The sequence below is a fragment of the Stigmatopora argus genome, chromosome 22 (genome assembly GCF_051989625.1).
Source record: "Stigmatopora argus isolate UIUO_Sarg chromosome 22, RoL_Sarg_1.0, whole genome shotgun sequence".
NCBI classification, from domain to species: domain Eukaryota; kingdom Metazoa; phylum Chordata; class Actinopteri; order Syngnathiformes; family Syngnathidae; genus Stigmatopora; species Stigmatopora argus.
The window spans coordinates 8042652-8059853 of NC_135408.1; the positions used below are offsets into that span (position 1 = coordinate 8042652).

A 17202-nucleotide genomic window follows, 5' to 3' on the forward strand; every position below is an offset into this window, starting at 1 on the left:
TGAAAACAATAGGCACGTGAGCTGATCCATGTCTCACTCATTCGAGTCAACTGTAGAGAGAGACCCACACAATGCACCGTTTTTCTTCATGATTTCAAATTGAAATGGATCAAAAACATGGGAAAATCCGAATCATTCTGGACGCGTGAGTACAAAATTTCAATGTACATTTTGTCATGCTTTGCTTTTATTGACGCGAATATGCTATTATTTATGAACAAAACAACAACTCTCAAGTTGAATCAGAGGTGGCTTAAACGGACTTAAACTAACAAAACGACGCTAAACTTGAGTTAAACTTAAATTCTGTTTCTATTAACTACTGTCACGGGACGCGATTGCAGATTAAAGACGAATAATAATTATTAATTCGGGGAATGCGTGAAAGTTTTGTGCATTTGCAAACATACTGTTCATAAACGTTCTGTATTTGGTGTTAAAAGACATATGGTTTTATTTAAAAGCGAATCAACAAAAAAGACAATAGGCAACCTCATCATAAATGCGGTCAAATATATTGGAAGAGCAAAAAAATGACAAAAGAACCCACTTGGTATTAAGTTATACAGTCTCTGCCTCCATCTGAATATAATTCATGTTCATACATATGCACCATTAAAATTGCTTGCATATTTACATTTATATTCAGTTACATTTTGAATTCATATGGATTTTAGAAAAATACTTAGGGCTCTATATGATCAAGCTTTTGACTTTATTTTGTATCATTTTCAGGAAGCAAATGGACTGTCTTTACCAAAATGTCTTATGTAAATGAATTAAAATTCAGATATGTACAGTCAACATAAAATGTAACAGCTGAATGGATTGGCTAGTAGATTTCTCTTCACACATAGGAATAGAATTGTAATTGACATTTTCTTCCTTCTGTGTACTTTTAATTTTCACGTAAAATGTGCTGCTTAATTTTCGTGCTGGTACGCCATTATTTTTACTTCATTTGTCATTTTAGGAGGTCAATGATGATAGAAGATCAATAGCCATGAGGTGTAGGGTGAAGAACAGGACATAGGAATGACACAAGCTGTCTCACTGCTCTCGCTGTTGCTGGGGCTCATTGGATATGGTAAGTGGGACTGTACATCAATACCAGAAGTGTTAGTGTCCATAAACATCACCACGTGAAATGTCCTAAACATAGACTTTACAGTGGTTTTAACAATACACTACAAAACTATATGACACTCTTAAATTATAGCCATGTGTATCTATACTGAAGAGCTCGTAAATTTGATTTCTCCCCTTAAATAGAGTACAACAGACTATGCATCATTGTTTTGTTTTGATTGAATTTGGGAGCACAGTCTTCTCTAAAAGCATCCTATTAACGTTTGAAGGAGGTTGTTCCTAAAAACAAATCACTTAAACAGAGACAAACATCCAATCCATTTGAACAGTTCAATGAAACATAACGATTAACTGTTTGGAGAATGAAATAATAGCAGTTGTATCATTATTCTCAACATGAAACACTATCTAATATTCATTATGTAATGGTGTTAAATGTGAGTTCAAAACAGAAACAGTACTGTTTATTGCACTATACTAAGAGGACGTTCTAATATTTTGCCCCTTTTGCATTTCAATTTGCTCACTGACATGATGTCTGCTTGATGCTCAACAAGCTTTGGGAGGGCTCAACATCTGGCCCTCCTTCCACGTCGCCCTTAGCAACGCCAGTGTGTTCGTGGACTTCATCTCAAATCCCAACAGCAGTCTGATCGGCCAACTTAGCCTCTCCCTGATCGACATGGACACAAACGCAACCCTGCTGACCAGGACCCTGCCCAACAACAATTCTGCCGGTCGGGCGGAGTTCAGCTGCACCTGTTTCCTGTATGCTGGAACTTTCCGCTTCCTGCTCACGCAAACCAGCACCAATGAGGAGCAGACCTTCAATGGGACAAGGCGTTCGGAGAGTACCACTTGGTGGTGGAGTTCAGAACTGCGGGTGCAGTGGCCCACCTTTCACATCGCCGTGGAGAGGGTCGGAAACCACTCGGGAGCTTTCCAGGCAAGTCAACACATAAAGTCAGGATGCAATCATTTAATACATTCCATTTCTTCTCCTCTCTCCAGATCGGAATTTCCACCAACGAACACTTCCGGGCTTGCTCCGGCATCCTGGACCCTGCTCTCCTCCTTGAAGTCAGTTTCATGCAGTACAACCAAATTGGGCGAAAAGGCATCAACAAGGTGCAAGCCCGCACTCAACTTCCAATCCGACCACTGCGCTCCCAGACCGTCACGCTTCCCTGTGCATTCCCTTTCACGGAAAAAGACTTCATCCAAGTGTCACTCCGTTCTCTCCATTCAGCGCAAGAGTTAAAAAGTTCCGTTCGTCTCTACCTGTCCAACATCTTCCCCTATAAGCTCCAAGTGGAACGCGCCAATACCTACAGAAGCGGGTGCGAAGAGACTGTGACCGTGAAGCTCATCAGCCCACCGTGCGCTCACATTGATGGGAAAGTATTGTTGTATAAGGATAGCGTTGTTGGAAGAAGGGTCGCCATCTCCTCCGGGGCAGGAGCAGGGGGAACAACGGCGATGGGCTTCGGGGAAGAGGAGCCGCCATCTCCTCCTTTGGCCTTTAACTGGCTCACTCAAGGAGAGAACGAAACGGAATTCAACTGCTCTGTTTTTTACCCGGGAAGGAGTAAGTACTGCTTCCGATTTTTCTTTAACTACAGTCGCTCGCCTAGCCCGGCTCAGACATGCCTGGTGGTACACAGGAGTGAAGGTAAGACTCTTTTTTTTAATTTAGAGTCCCACTATCACCTCAAGGGGTAATTTAGTCATTTCAATAGGTTGGACTTTACTGAGTCACTACCAGTTGTTCTCTTCCTTGTAAAATAAACCGCAAAGCCTTTAATTTATTTCTGTACGACCAAGCGGTGAGCATCTTTCTCACTCCCTTGTGCTGTGTTGTGGTGATTCTGCCTCTCTCCAGTGTCATGCCATTTTCGCCCACTTTCATTTTCACCACGACTACTGTTTTCCATTTAAATTGTAACAAACCGTTACAAAACATTTTTTATTGCTTAATTTCATTCGTTATTTTTCTGTGTGAGTCTTAGTCAATTAAAAAAATATATACTGTAAATTTAAGATTTTGCCATTTAAATACTTATTGTAAGAACTCGTGATAGTGGGACTCTGAAATACCAGTATAATATTTCACTTTTTAATATATGCTTTAATTGCCCACCTCCAAGAATCGTGGGGGCCCTGGAAACAGTGGAGCGTCTGCAGTGCGAGCTGTGGCGAGGGCATCAGGGAACGTGCACGCGACTGTTTATTGCCCTCTGGGGGGGAAGGAAAGCAATGCACTGGAATGAAGAAGAAACAGTCACTTTGCTCCCTAGAAGACTGCTCAGGTTTGTGTCAGGTTTGCCCCAGTAAGCTAAAAATCCAGTTAAAATAACCACCATCCTTTCTACCCCTCAGCGTTGCCGGCACCTTCTCCATCCCTTCCTCCGATACTCGCGGGATTTTCCCCCCTCGATGGCAACATGGCAGCATTTGCCGGGATTTCCATCTGCCTAGCCGTTATCCTTGCCACCGTGGTGATTACGGTCTGGAGGAAGCTCTACCGCACCCCTCAGTGCAGCTCCATCCGTAGAGGGTCCGCTCATTCCCCCGGCGGGCGCAAACTCTCCGCCGAGGCCTCCATTTGCGGCAACAGCCTTCAAAGGCCCGGTCAGATCCCTTTTTTGGGTCCGCCTCTTCCTCAGACGATGGTATTGCCACTATCAGAGGATCCAGGAAGGTTGTCTCCCACTGGTCAAAAGGTGCTGCCTCCCATTTTTGGGTACGTGTTGGAACCACATTTAAAAACATGTTAACTTTGAGGTACTTGTGAATCAGTAGACCACCCAGGTTTTTTTCCAAGTGTCAAATTTGTATCCGCAGGTATCGATTAGCTCAACAGCAGTTAAAAGAAATGAAGAAGAAGGGCTTAAAAGAAGACACGCAGTTGTACCACGTTTCCTCCAGCCCGGTTCATGATACCTCCATCGAAAACCAAATTTCAAGAAATGACCCCCATGACCCCACGCCAATCACGATCTCCCTTTCGGAGCTTCCGTCGGCAAACCGACTGAGTTCCAGAGTGGACCTTGTCTCGGCCCCTCAAGTTTCTGGCTCCAAGTGGCGCGACCGCACTGCTGATTGGGTGGAGATGGTTAAGAGGAGCGGCATAGCGGATGTCACAGCGAGACCCATGGGAAACACGGACCACAACAATCCAAATTTCCGCCGAACTGCCAGTTTTTCAGACACGAAGCCTCCGCTTCTATCTTCAGGACACTTCCGAGACAGGAGTATGACTCAGGTGAAGTCTTCAGATCTATGTATCTATGTTTTTTTGAAAACTTTGACGCCAACAGCAGCATATAAATTAAAATGTCAATTTTCCTATCTTTCCTGTCCTTCCCTCTATCGCTGTTTCTTCGGGAAACACTTCAAATTATTATTTTTGTTTAGGTGGGTTGTCGGACGCTTCCTGAAGGAAACTCTTGGATCAAAGAGAGGAGAGAGAGGCCTTCATTTAACTCCTATTCCATTCCAGAGCACGACACCCCAAAGTTATGCCATTCTAAAGGTCAGAGTAGCGGCCAGAGGATAGCAAATTCCATTCTATCTCATAGTAATGAAGTGAAACACGCAGGAACCAACACCTCACAGAACCATGAGGACCACTATGGTATCGTGGAAAAACTGGTGAACTGCGATCTTGGAAGCACTGCTCAGAAGGGAATCTCGGGGATCGGCGGTCCGCTCACGAGTCCTGACATTCAATACGGGCCGAATCTGAGTGTAGAACGGGCCGAGCAAAACTGGAACCGCCGTGGTCCATCGCCTATCCAGAGGAACATGCTGGCACGGAAATTAAAGGAAGCTCAGGCTTGCTCGAACGACAAAGTACGTCAGCGTAGCGCCACCTTCAGTGTGCCACCATCGTATCGCAGCAAAGACGATGGCCGCTTGCGTCCTGGTTCTGGATGCTATGTTGGGAACAAAAGCTTTACTTACACCCTGAGCGAAGCGGAACGAAAAATTCTGGACTTTTCGCCAACATACGCAGAAGAAGAGAGCTGAATAACAAAAATGCCATGTCACCAATATATTGCCATATAGTCACCAATATATTTACGTATGAGGTTTGAGCTAGAGTATTTGTCAAGTCTTTATTGATGCCCCAATTTTTTTTCTTATTTCTTTGGTCTCTGACAGCACAATATTATATATAGAATGTGATAGCACTAATACAGGGTCTGATACAATGACAGAATTTGCAATACATTTAGGGTGTGGGAGGCATAAATACAGTACATAATAGCCTTTTTCACTTATTGCTTTTGTTTCTTATTATGAAGGATCAAATTTAAAACAATTATATTAATAAAGTTTGAGTGCAATTGTGTCAAATAACTTTTTACATTGTAAATAAAGGGGCATGTTTTGTGGCATTTGACAAAATGTTTTGTTCAGTTTTTTTTATTTCTACTTTGTATGTTAGTATGTGCGCGTTTGAGAAATTGTTGCCTCTTTTCCAAAAGAAAACATTTTTCCTCAAGATAAACCTGCTATAAATCGTTGATGTACAATGTTTTATTTATGAGTTACATTACATATATTCATATCTGGTATAGACTGCTTAGCTTCCATTCGTGTTATGCTGTTTTAATATCAGAAATTCAAGAGTCCTTATTCAAAGATAATGAAATATAATATACTTTATAGTAATGATGTCCTGATCTGATTACTCAGTATTGGTATCGATGTTTAGTTAACCTTCCCCGTCACCGCTGCCCATGGCATCCAAGAAAAGCAGTGGGCGCACCTTCATGGTGGTGTGCCTCAGGGAGTACCAAAGCCCCCTCCATGTGCCCCACACCACACCATTGTCATATTGGCCTTTGTATTCCCCTTTGCGGTAGAACTTCCCATTCAGATTGGCCATGTGGCATCTTTTGGCAGAAAGGAAAAAGCACTTTCAGCATTTTTTGAACCAAAATAAATCACACTTTTTTCCCCCAAAATAAAAGGAGTTCCTCAAGTCCTACCTGTTGTACCACCAACCTGCATTGTTCTCCTGGGCACAGCTACCCTGAAGGTAACGGTCATTGTCCTGTGGATGATACAACAATGACCACACATCTCCGGGGCTGATTTTAAATCCAAAGCAGCAGAGGTGGACTACAAACCTGATCCTTAGTGCTGAATTGCATGCCATTAAGGCCCGCAGACCACTGTTCCACCATGCCACCTCCACCTGCAAGAGCATCCCCAGCTTTCCCACTGTAAAGACTGTACTTCAGGCGATAGCGATCCTATAGTATAAAAAAAAATACTTCTTCTACAACCTAAAAAAGAAAAAAAGTACAGTACAACTGTGGTACATACAGTTTCATTTGTGATGCGGAACTTCTCATAATATGCATGATTTCTCTCCCCGGCCCAGTCCATTAGGTCTATCTTCACCAAATTCTTACCTTGATACACAAATAAACACATTTTTGACATGCAAATACATATTTCATATCATTTTCCACTCAGTTCTAGCTTACCTTCCGAAAGCAGGGCATAGATGTGTTCGTTTCCCAGCCAAAACTCATCATTCCACAGTTTAAAGTCACCAAAGCCATCCTTATAATCCACCCAGTCTCTATGAAAAGACATGCACCCTTTTTAACAAATTGTTTAAATGTAATATTAATTATTGTAACACCTGTCAAAGTCAACTTTTCCATGTCGCCGTTTCTGGAACACCGTCCAGCCTCCTCCATCGTCCATGTCGCAGTAGACCAAAAATGGCTCCTGGTGGATTTTAGGCCTGATACGGTAAAACCCACTAGGTGGTCTTATTCGGTCAAACAGCTCAGAACAATCTATAAAGTTACATTGAGATGGAATAAATACTCCTAGTAGTTGTTTCACGGACAAATCAATATAATTGATCGTCTTAAAAGGGCCTCGTAACCTCTGTCGTGGACAATCAGGCTTCCTGCTGGTGGAAGAGGCTTCACGAGGGTCGTGTTGGAGCTTCCCGACGTCTCGCTGCCGTTTTTGGAGCTCGTCGGCGTCCGAATCGGACGGAAGAATTTGTGCCTCTGCAAGTGTTCCACCTGCCAAGCCCCGATTAGGAGTCTGTTTTCCAGTTTCCGTATGCTGCGTTTGAGAGCTGCGACATCTGGACTGCATCCCTTTGCATGTCATTTTTTTAACAACATGATCAAAACTCCATCCATCAAACCACAAGATACGGTGGGTTACTTACCGAGAGCTGGTTTGACGAGGTCTCCGTTGGGAAAACCAGGATGAACAGGATAAACACGGGGAAAGTCTGAAATGATAAAAGACAATCAAAAGTGTATTTAAAAAATAGGAGATTTTCAAGCTTGATAAATGTGTACCTCCATTTCAGTGTTCCTTTTGTTCTACTGAAGCTTTGTGTTTGTTGTATGATTTCAAAAGGGGTTGGCTTGGTTCTGCATGGTTCACATTAGAGGAACCACCTTGCCAAAGCTTAACCTTACGCGCCCCCTTTTTCAAGTATTTCAGTTTCGGGAAAAGTAGCTGATGTCATTGTTTTCATTCCATGAGTATTATTATTATTATATTTTAGCTTTGGTTATTCCCAATCAGAATGATTCGGACGTCTATCCATCTGAATTGCAGCCAAAAAAATGAGAACGCCAATAAAAAGGATCATCCACCCTTTGCCAACACTTGAAATTTTCAACAATGCAAATGAATAATCACTTTTGGCCAAGTATAAATATGAATTTCATATTTCATTATCATCGCATTCCTGTCTGAACTACCACCCCTCTTGTTACTAGGTAAAGTTTGTATGGCAACCTGGCTATATAATCAAATAATAAAAAAAGGAATTTGCCAATCATAAAATAAAAATCATAGTAATAAGTCAAAGAAATATGTTTATTTTATTTTATTTCTCTATTTCTGGATTGTAATGAAAACCAGATGTGAGTGAAAAGAAGAGGAGGAGCTGACTTACTTTTGCAACAGCGACAGATGGGAAAAGAAAAAAAAAATATCCAGGAAGTTCCACACTAAAAAAAAACCGCTACGCAAGCACAAAAAGGTGAAGCGTCCGTTTAACCTTCGAACTTTCTTCCTTTTACTCCACGCCGAGTCACAAGACAAATTCCTGGTGATCTTCCCGAATGTCAAAGGCAACGGTAAGGAAGCAAGGAGACACTTGAAGAGAAGACCAATCGGGATTGAAACTTGTTTCCTGCATGGTTTTTTTGTGCATCTTTCTTTGCTGATGAACCTAATTGACTCGCTCGTTCAACTTGTTGACGCGAGGAAGTTATTGCACGTTGCATACATGCTTCTATCTTCATTTATTTTTGGGTGGAGAAACGTCTGCATGCTACTTTTCTCCTCGTAGAAACTTCAGTTCCATCGCAACACTTTTTTTGTAAAGTCATGAACGCGGTCCACTTCTACCCGGGTTCGGATTCTGGTGTAAATGGGTGAGGATTTTTCACAAATAAAATGCATCACTTCCTATGGGAAACATTAACTATTCATGTGCACGAGTTTGTTTTTACGGAGTGGTTTAATGTTTGATGCCTTTTATGTGTTACTTATTTTATTTTTTACAGAAGTGTGGCAATGATGGATGATGCCAAAGTGGAGATTGACAATGGAAAAGATGATGCTGTGGAACCGGACACAATGTATAAGTGAGTCAATTGAATTGGTTTAAAATGCATTTACATTTTGTCTCAAAGTTGATTTTTATTTTATTTTACGTCCAATCCGATTTTCTTTTCAAGATGATTTTCCAATGCCGATCCCATAATTTGAATCAAATAAATATAGTTAAAATAATCTGATCAGTATATCACATCATATTTTCGTATTAACGTGAGTTCTGGTAGTCCCTTCTCAAGAAATGTTCTGTTTAGAAATATTACACAATGCTCTGCTAGTTTCTAAGAAAATGGTGGATGGTGAACACACGGCTCTCGAGCCACATGCGGCTCCCGGCCAAAATGAAAGTGGCTCTTTGCTGCTTATCATTTTTTTTAAATATACTGTGGCTCTTTGTCTTGTTTCATGTTTCCCTTTTTTAATTCTCTCTTAAAACACACTCAACTTCACCATGGCCCATTAAAAACAAATAATAAATTAAATAAAAAAATAATTGGATAATAATTGCAAATTGGATTATTTTTTAATGCTGTTTCTGATATAAAGTGTGGCTCTTTGACTCTCTCAGTTTAAAACACTAATATGGATACTCAGTAGCGGATTGGGACATTATGAATTATTTTTTATCTTTATATGTGTCCCAATAAAAGTATCTTTTTGTCCCAGCGATATCAGGAAGAAGATTGCCCCGTTTGTTATGTCCTTTGGATTCCGGTTAGTATCTTTCTCAAATTCAGAAGCAATATTGTCTCATTTGGAAGACTAACATTCGTTATTATTTGCCATCAGTGTATTTGGAGTGGTACTGATCCTGGTTGACATTGTACTGGTCATCGTGGACATTTCCCTACCAGCCAGAAGCAGAGAAGTTGGGAACACTCTGGAGACGGTATCGCTTATCATTTCCTTCTTCTTCCTGGCTGATCTTCTTCTCAGGATCTACGTGGAAGGGTAAGACATGCAAACTCGTGCCAGAGAAAGTACAGAGTGTGGCTTGGTAAGAGGAAGTCATGAAGGCGGAAGGAAAAGGAGTCCTTGTGTGTTTTTGGACTTGTTTAATTGCGTAATTTTCAAACACTAATAATGTTTTTCTCCCTGTTTATGTTTAAGGTTTAATGTTTACTTTGGCTCCAAATTGAACATCATTGATGCATGTGTTGTGGTGGTCACACTGGTGGTCACCATGAGCTATACTTTCACTGACCTGTCTGGAACCAGCCTCATTCCTAGGTATGCGTTACGCGACAAGAATTTTATATTGGAAAAGGAATAATGATTTATTATTGTGTTGCGTCACACAATTTAATTGCCTATCCTTCGCTAGGGTGGTTTCCTTTTTGCGTTTCCTGAGAGTTATCATCCTGGTGAGGTTGTTCAGACTAGCGGCTCAGAAGAAAGAGTTGGAGAAAGTTACAAGGAGGATGGTAAAAAGCGCCTGATTAAAAATAGCAAATTGAAGAAGAAGAAATGTCAGCGTCCGTCCGTTTTTCCTCAGGTGTCCGAGAATAAGCGGCGCTACCAGAAGGATGGATTTGACCTGGACCTCACCTATGTCACGGGTAGAAGCGGCATATCGTGCTATCAACCTATTGGCAACGTGATTTATTTCATTGACTTTTTCCTCCAGATCGTGTCATTGCCATGTCTTTTCCTTCCTCCGGGAAGCAGTCCTTTTACAGGAACCCTATCAAGGTACGGTTCATAGTGATTTGGCATTCCAATCAGACAAGGCAAGTGATCAGTGATTGTTTGTGTTGTCAAAGTACTTGTCCTGTGATGTTTCCAGGAGGTAGCGAGATTCCTTGACACTAAACACGAAGGCCATTATCGAGTTTATAACCTTTGCAGTAAGCCGTCTCCTCATTTTTCACTCTGTCGTGGCACTTGGTGGTGAAGCTTTAAATCTCATTATACTTGTATAATGACAATCAAAAGCAAATTTAATTTCTACTCAAAGGAAGACTTTTGTACGTTAACAGGTGAGAAAGGTTACGACCCAAAGTTCTTCCACTATCGTGTTGAGCGGGTTTTCATCGACGACCACAACGTTCCTTCTTTGGAGTAAGTTTCTCATGACAAAATTGTACCTCATTGTCACTGTTGTGTTGAAATGTATGTCCAGTTTTGGTTCTTTTTTTAGTTGTGTCCCCCTCACCCCCCCTTCAAAATCTTTTAATATGTTGTGGGCGATAGGGACATGCTGAAATACACAGCCAGTGTGAGAGAGTGGATGTCAGCCGATCCAAAGAACGTCATCGCCATTCATTGCAAAGGCGGGAAAGGTGATTCTTCTTATACCGCATTCAGATTGGCTATGTTTTGTCACCAAACGTTGTTTTGTGTTCACGCCGACCTTTAAAAAAGGGAAGTTCACATACCCCCGGAAACTTCAACTCGGTCATCTTATCTGCCACCTGTGACCCTTCTACATGTCATTATGTTAACTTTGTGTAGGAACCCATCGTGCAACCAGAAAAAAAAACACGGCCTGTCTGAACGCTGTGTTTTGCAAGACCACAACGTTTTGGTTTGACCCGTGTCTAACACATAACTTTTATTCCAATGTTGCAGGCCGTACTGGCACTCTGGTGTGCACCTGGCTTATTGACAGTGATCAGTTTGAGAGTGCACAGGTGAGAGAAACCTAAAAGTGGAGAAAATAAGGTGGAACGTCGATAGCCATGGATGTCATTTTTTTCCTCAATAGGACAGTCTGGAGTATTTTGGGGAGAGAAGGACAGATAAGAGTCGAAGCTCCAAGTTTCAAGGAGTGGAAACGCCTTCCCAGGTGACACATGATGCATTCTGACCGATTGGGTTAAATTTTGACTAGTTAGTTTGAATTATAAATGAAGTGAAATGCATTTCGTATTTCTTAGATTTTAAAGGTATATGAAGCATAATAAAGTGCTTTTGGATTGAGAAAATCATGACATATTTTAATTAAATACATGAGAATTGTCCTAAACAAATCTCTAAACATTTACATTTTAAAAATGTACTGGTTCATGTATTTTTAGCATATATTTGATGAGATTTGCTCATGTTTATATAATACAGCACTTTAAAGGTGATTTTCATATGCAATATGATGGTTTTATTGAACTATATGTATATCTGCTGTTTTGGATTATTTTGTCGGTTTTGTTCGTTTGTACTATAGAGCAGGTACGTGGGCTATTACGAAATCATGAAGACAAAATTCGACAGGCAGCTTCCTCCTCCGAAAAGCCTCAAGATCAAAAGCATCCGCGTCCACTCCATAGCAGGTCCTTTGACGGCAAGATCCATTGACAGCCAATACCATTTCAAAGTGATTCTGTAATCACTGAAAATTTACCAGACATTAATTATTGCGGGTGTTCCCATCACCAGGTGTGGGCAGAGGTAACGGCAGCGACTTGAGGGTGAAGATAATAGTACGGAAGGAGCTTGTGTTTCAGTGTGTGTGCGCCACACAGGAAAACTGTAAAGTAAGTCACCTGCTGTTCTCTAGAATGGGATCATTTGCAAGTGGCTGGACTTTTTGTTTTTTTTAATTGTAGGTGTTTCCCGACGTGGCCGGAAATGCAGCAGTCATTAGTCTGCAGGATGGACCTGAGGTTCAAGGAGATGTCAAAGTCATGTTTGAGTCCACTGCTGTGAGTGTATTATTTATTATTAGTATTTTTTTTGCAAAATATGCTAACCATTGAAATTAGATATGAAATAATTGGCTGACATTAAACCCTGCAGGGTATTCCTAAAGGATATGAAGATGTTCCCTTTTACTTCTGGTTCAATACTGCCTTTGTATCGAATAACAAGTATGTGCTTTCCTTTCACTGATAAATACACTACTATGTTATGTTTACATGTTGTAAAAGGCAGGTGATTGTGTTTCCGCAGGCTATTTTTACCCCGAGAGGAACTGGATAACCCTCACAAACCCAAAATGTGGCATTTGTATAAGGAGGATTTTGGGGTCACTGTGTCCTTCGTGGACATTTAATGCTGCGATTGGAGTAATAAAAATGTCTTCAGCAAGATGGATTACACTGAAACTTTTTTCCTACAAAATGGCACTGACTTGTAAGGAATTAACCGTGTCCTTCGTGGACATTTAATGCTGTGATTGGAGTAATAAAAATGTCTTCTTCAGCAAGATGGATTACACTGAAAAACTTTTTTCCTACAAAATGGCACTGACTTGTAAGGAATTAACTGTACACTTGTAAAATAAATCATTGTCAACATACAGTCGAGAAAATTTGACTTTTTTGTAAACCAGGTTTTATTTCTGAACTGAATCGCTGAAAAAGGTTTTCAACTTTTGGGATTTACAGAAAACAAGTACAAAAATCTATTTTATGCCGAATTTAGACATAAAATAAAACAGCTACAACTGACATCTTGATACAGATGGACCTTGTGTGTCAAATGAAGTAGAATACTATTGTACACATTTGGACTTGCTACTTATTTGCTAACATTAAAGTGCAGATAGATAACTTGAGATTTGGTTGTGCCAAATATGGTTTAGCTGGAAACAATCATGAAAGCAACCCTCAAGTAATTGCCATAAAATTCTCCCTGAAACAAGCAGCTCCTTACATGCCTAACACAGAGTTTGTCTGACCTTAGCACCATTGGAGAGGTGACATTGGTGCAGCAGGTCATATCGGCTGCTTCTCAAAAGGCACACTATGGCGGTTTTGCACGTCTCCTTGCACGGCTCAGAGACGTGCCCCTTGTGTCGGAAGTACCAAAACCCCTGGAAGAGGTGGTCGTCAGCTAGGAAGCCCCGTACGAGCGCTTCCAATTCAGAAGGGAAAAGGCTGGCGAGCCCGTAAGCCTCAGTGGCACGGTACAGCAGAGTCCACTTGGGGTTTTCTTGGGGCTTGCCCCATTGTTGGTTGGCCTCAGTCAAGTTGAGTATGTAGGTCTCGTGATCCACAACCAGTCGGGAGCTGCCTCCATAGTTCCCATCTACGTAGTAGACACGGTAACCTGTGAAGACAAGTGGCAAATTAATTCTGTGCGTCTTCTAAATTAACACCGGGGGAATATTGTACGCACCAGGGTTTAAATTGATGTAGGTGGTCACGCTGGGAGCAATAAATGCAACTCCCAGTGGACGGGACAAGGTCTCTGTATCATAAAACATCTGGAATTCGTCAAAATGGGTGTGTCCAAAAAACTGTCCTGTAATGGTACTTTCATATCTGGGGGGAAAAGGTCCAACATTTTCACTTTAGCTTGGCTGCTTTAGAGAATTTTAACCTTTACAAAATCTCAAGCACCAAACAGTGCCAAGATTCAATCTTTCAAAATGTGTGTACCTATTGATGATATCATAATAGTTCCAGCTCCAGCTACTCAAACACAGACTGGGTGGAATATGACCAATAATATGAACCTGCACCAACAGAAACAAATACGTACGGTCAAAGAAAAATTGAAAGCAAGTTTGGTCTTAATAAAAATGAAGATTACAATACCAAAACAGGAGGATTTCCTAGTTGTTCCTCACCTTTTCGCCCTTGTCTTCACTAGATTGAAGTATGTGGACCAGCCATTGCAGCTGGTTGGCAGGGTCAGTCGAGTTCACCATGAGCCAGAAGTTCTCGCGTGCGCAGAAATTCATGTTCAGGGAAACTAGCCTCAACCCCGGCTGGATCTCCACCGTGTAAAATCCTCCATATCTGTAAAAAATGGGTGGCATTAAGTGTGATTTTCAAATGGGACTCTCAAGGTGAAACCCACCTTAGGGTCTTCAAAGCCTGTTCTGGCAGCCATTGAGACCACTCGTCAGCCATGGTGTCATAAAGCCAGGTAGAGGATCGGTTCCCGTGGACAAACGGCGGAGGAAAACTATTCACCGGTGTGCTCTCGTGGTTACCGATGGCAGGATAGACTGTCACATTAGGCCCGAGGTATCTGACACAAAAATGGAGTGAAAGTGTTTGTTCTATTGGACCCAAACGGGACGTTAATGAACCATTTGGTCTTACTTCTGGATGAGCCTGGTGATAACGGTCAGTTCTGAGAGCTGCTGTTTCCTGGTCTGAGACCAGACATTGTGGGCCGGGATGTCACCCGTCCAGTAGGCCCAGTCCCAAGGGCCGCTTCCAGCAACATTTTCCAGGAGATTTTCCACCGTCCAGAGAGGCAGGTCACATTTGCTATATGTTCCCCAGTAGCCTGCCTGCTGTCGCCGCCACGGGGGTGAGTTGGAGTCATTGCGACAGCACAGGGGCTCCTTACAATCAGCAGCACTGCCTGTCACGTACTCCTGTTGTGCAAAAAAAGCCATATTATGGAAGATTGAATTCCACGTTGCATGTCAACTGCCGGTTTCAGAAAACAACAACTAAAACCGAACTGTTCTGCATTTCATAAATGTATTCATGTCTAATCTAATTTGTTTCCCAACTTGAGCTTAATTAACTTCTTAGCAAAAACCAGAAGAGGGCGATCTGGCTCCGTTACTTGCAATAGAAGAAATAGCAACAGTAATTTAACAGTAAAGGAGGTTGCCAGTTATGATAAGCCAAAAATCAGTCCTTTTATCATTTAAAATTGCGGTAGTTATTCACACAAATGAAGAAAGCTTACTTTATCCCAGTGGATGTCTGTGAGAAAAAGCACCCTGCTCTGCGGAGAGCCGGGTTTAGGAGGTACAGGGGGCGTAACGGGAGGCTTGGGGTCTTTGGGCAAAGTGATGTTCCATGGCGCGTAGATGTCAAATTTGCCACAGGAGGGCCCCACCAGTACCGCGCACGCCTCGGTGGGCCACAGGAGAGACTCCTGCAAGGCCCGGATGAAGTCGTCCCGGAAAAGCTCGGTAATGTTTCGACACACGTGCTCGTCAGCTACGTGGAGACGGATGCAGGCCTCGCGGACGGCATGCGCCACCCGCTCTTCATTGATGTCGCTCTGGAAAAGGGTCACAAAAAGTAAAGGTTGATATAGATTTAATTGACAGCCACATGTCATGAGGGCAAAGTGCAACTCAATTCTAAAACCACAGCAAAAATGTTTGCGCAAAGCGGCTCACATGATGTGCACCGAATAGTTTCATAAAATTACACCTATTGAGGTCAATCAATAAAAGCTTTTTATCGCTTGGGATGTGCTACAAGTCAGTCACAAGGAAACCTTTGGAGTTTGGAACCAAGTGAACATTCATTTTGAGTCATCTGTGTAAAAAAAAATGACAGTGAGGATGAGCACCCACCCTGAAAAACAAGACTCCAATATATTTGTTTTGGAGAACCTGTAAATGATTAAACTATTTCATACAAACAAACAGTTTCAGATGATAATTATACAACTCCATCTTAACAAACATTCACGTTTAACAGAACACTAGACCGTTTCTGATGGCAACTATTTTATCCATTTGAACAAATATTTACATTTATGGAAAGCTTTGTCTCCTCATATTAACAAGCGTGTGGAAGCCGGCGAGTGAACAGGAATACAGTAATGTTTTATAACCTGCAATGCAAAAGTTTGTGTATTTGTTTCTCTAATAGTGTTTCATATAATACAATACACAATAAGGATTTAGTATGACAAAAAGCTATTTCTCCAATGAGTGTCAGTGGGATGGCTGGAGGGACAGGACTTGTATTAGCTTTCTTTATGATGTCATTCATTCATCATATTTAATATGCTCAAAGAATAAAATTTGACTTGATTTTGGGAAGTGGTGGAATTTCACCTTTGAGCTGTTTTGCTCTATTTGAACATGGAAAAACTAGTGCCAGATTTATTGTTGATAGTGACAAAAGATGTACCCTTTTACCATCCAGTAGCATAACACTAAATTATTAATCATAACATTCACACAATCCCTTCTTAGCATAGCACAAATGAAATGCTGCATTTGCAATGTCAAGACTTTACCAGCAGTGCCACATCCAAAACGGTGAAGAGTACTTGACAGACACGGCAGGAGATGCTCGTCCAGTTGAATTTGAACATTGGCAGACTGAGACGCTCCATAACGAAATCGCTCTGATCTGAGATCAGCGTCGGGTGGCAAGGGCAGCTCATAGGTAGCAATAACAACAGAGCGCAGGTCAGCATCCCCAAGTGCCACTGCGGTAAGGGCAGTTGTGCCATTTTTCTGAAGAAGCCTTGATATGTCGTGGCGTGGGTCAAACACAAATCCGGATGGCAGGTTAGTGATGAAGTTTGATCACATTTATGTTAAAGGTGATACTATCAAGTATAACAAGTATAACGTTGAACTTGCGAGGTTTTTGCCTGTACCTGAGGCATAAACTACCGGGATCTTCGTCGTCGTTTTCACCCGAGCGAGGACTTGTGCTTCCCCGCTGGGGACTGTAAAGAATAGGCGTCGTGGAAAGTGGAGTTATATTGAGTTTTTACAACTAGCTGTTAGCAGCCGGCCAACCGAGCCTGCCGACTGACTCCTTTTAAGGAAGTCGGACAGTCATCTGATTGGTCATGTGACGAACACGTGCGCCGTGTTTT

The 17202-nt window shown here is 41.8% G+C and overlaps 4 protein-coding genes across 9 annotated transcripts; 2 read left to right on the top strand and 2 right to left on the bottom strand.

The window, feature by feature from the left end:
* The first annotated feature begins 21 nt into the window (after positions 1-21).
* Positions 22-6367, top strand: thsd1 (thrombospondin, type I, domain containing 1). Of its 4 annotated transcripts, XM_077591686.1 has the most exons (9): positions 22-145; positions 974-1087; positions 1647-2035; positions 2101-2761; positions 3237-3398; positions 3469-3832; positions 3934-4354; positions 4507-4624; positions 4691-6367. In XM_077591686.1, exons 2-9 carry the CDS (start codon positions 1036-1038, stop codon positions 5119-5121), a joined length of 2598 nt encoding a protein of 865 aa, XP_077447812.1. In that variant the 5' UTR covers positions 22-145; positions 974-1035; the 3' UTR covers positions 5122-6367. The 4 variants fall into 4 exon arrangements, with proteins under 4 accessions (XP_077447812.1, XP_077447810.1, XP_077447813.1 ...); XM_077591684.1 differs by having other exon boundaries at positions 4507-6367; XM_077591687.1 differs by having other exon boundaries at positions 2101-2677; positions 4507-6367.
* Positions 5620-8024, bottom strand: fgl1b (fibrinogen like 1B). The gene is made up of 9 exons (XM_077591695.1): positions 7440-8024; positions 7304-7369; positions 7007-7229; positions 6755-6914; positions 6594-6691; positions 6430-6518; positions 6231-6356; positions 6090-6154; positions 5620-5993 (listed from the first exon to the last, which is right to left on the bottom strand). Exons 1-9 carry the CDS (start codon positions 7443-7445, stop codon positions 5813-5815), a joined length of 1014 nt encoding a protein of 337 aa, XP_077447821.1. The 5' UTR covers positions 7446-8024; the 3' UTR covers positions 5620-5812.
* A 16-nt stretch (positions 8025-8040) lies between these two features.
* tpte (transmembrane phosphatase with tensin homology) lies at positions 8041-12954 on the top strand. Of its 2 annotated transcripts, XM_077591693.1 has the most exons (19): positions 8049-8231; positions 8447-8531; positions 8664-8744; positions 9382-9429; positions 9505-9666; positions 9826-9945; positions 10040-10139; positions 10211-10274; positions 10343-10407; positions 10502-10562; positions 10695-10776; positions 10909-10997; positions 11287-11348; positions 11423-11503; positions 11879-11984; positions 12091-12188; positions 12261-12356; positions 12451-12521; positions 12604-12954. In XM_077591693.1, the coding sequence occupies exons 2-19, from the start codon at positions 8485-8487 to the stop codon at positions 12704-12706; spliced, it is 1536 nt and encodes a 511-aa protein (XP_077447819.1). In that variant the 5' UTR covers positions 8049-8231; positions 8447-8484; the 3' UTR covers positions 12707-12954. The 2 variants fall into 2 exon arrangements, with proteins under 2 accessions (XP_077447817.1, XP_077447819.1); XM_077591691.1 differs by lacking the exon at positions 8447-8531 and having other exon boundaries at positions 8041-8231.
* Positions 12955-12964: 10 nt separating this feature from the next.
* smpd1 (sphingomyelin phosphodiesterase 1) lies at positions 12965-17153 on the bottom strand. 2 transcript variants are annotated; one of them, XM_077591688.1, is made up of 9 exons: positions 16978-17153; positions 16609-16841; positions 15313-15633; positions 14709-14989; positions 14461-14634; positions 14228-14399; positions 14037-14113; positions 13774-13919; positions 12965-13704 (listed from the first exon to the last, which is right to left on the bottom strand). In XM_077591688.1, exons 2-9 carry the CDS (start codon positions 16825-16827, stop codon positions 13313-13315), a joined length of 1782 nt encoding a protein of 593 aa, XP_077447814.1. In that variant the 5' UTR covers positions 16828-16841; positions 16978-17153; the 3' UTR covers positions 12965-13312. The 2 variants fall into 2 exon arrangements, with proteins under 2 accessions (XP_077447814.1, XP_077447815.1); XM_077591689.1 differs by having other exon boundaries at positions 16609-17153.
* Positions 17154-17202: the final 49 nt, after the last annotated feature.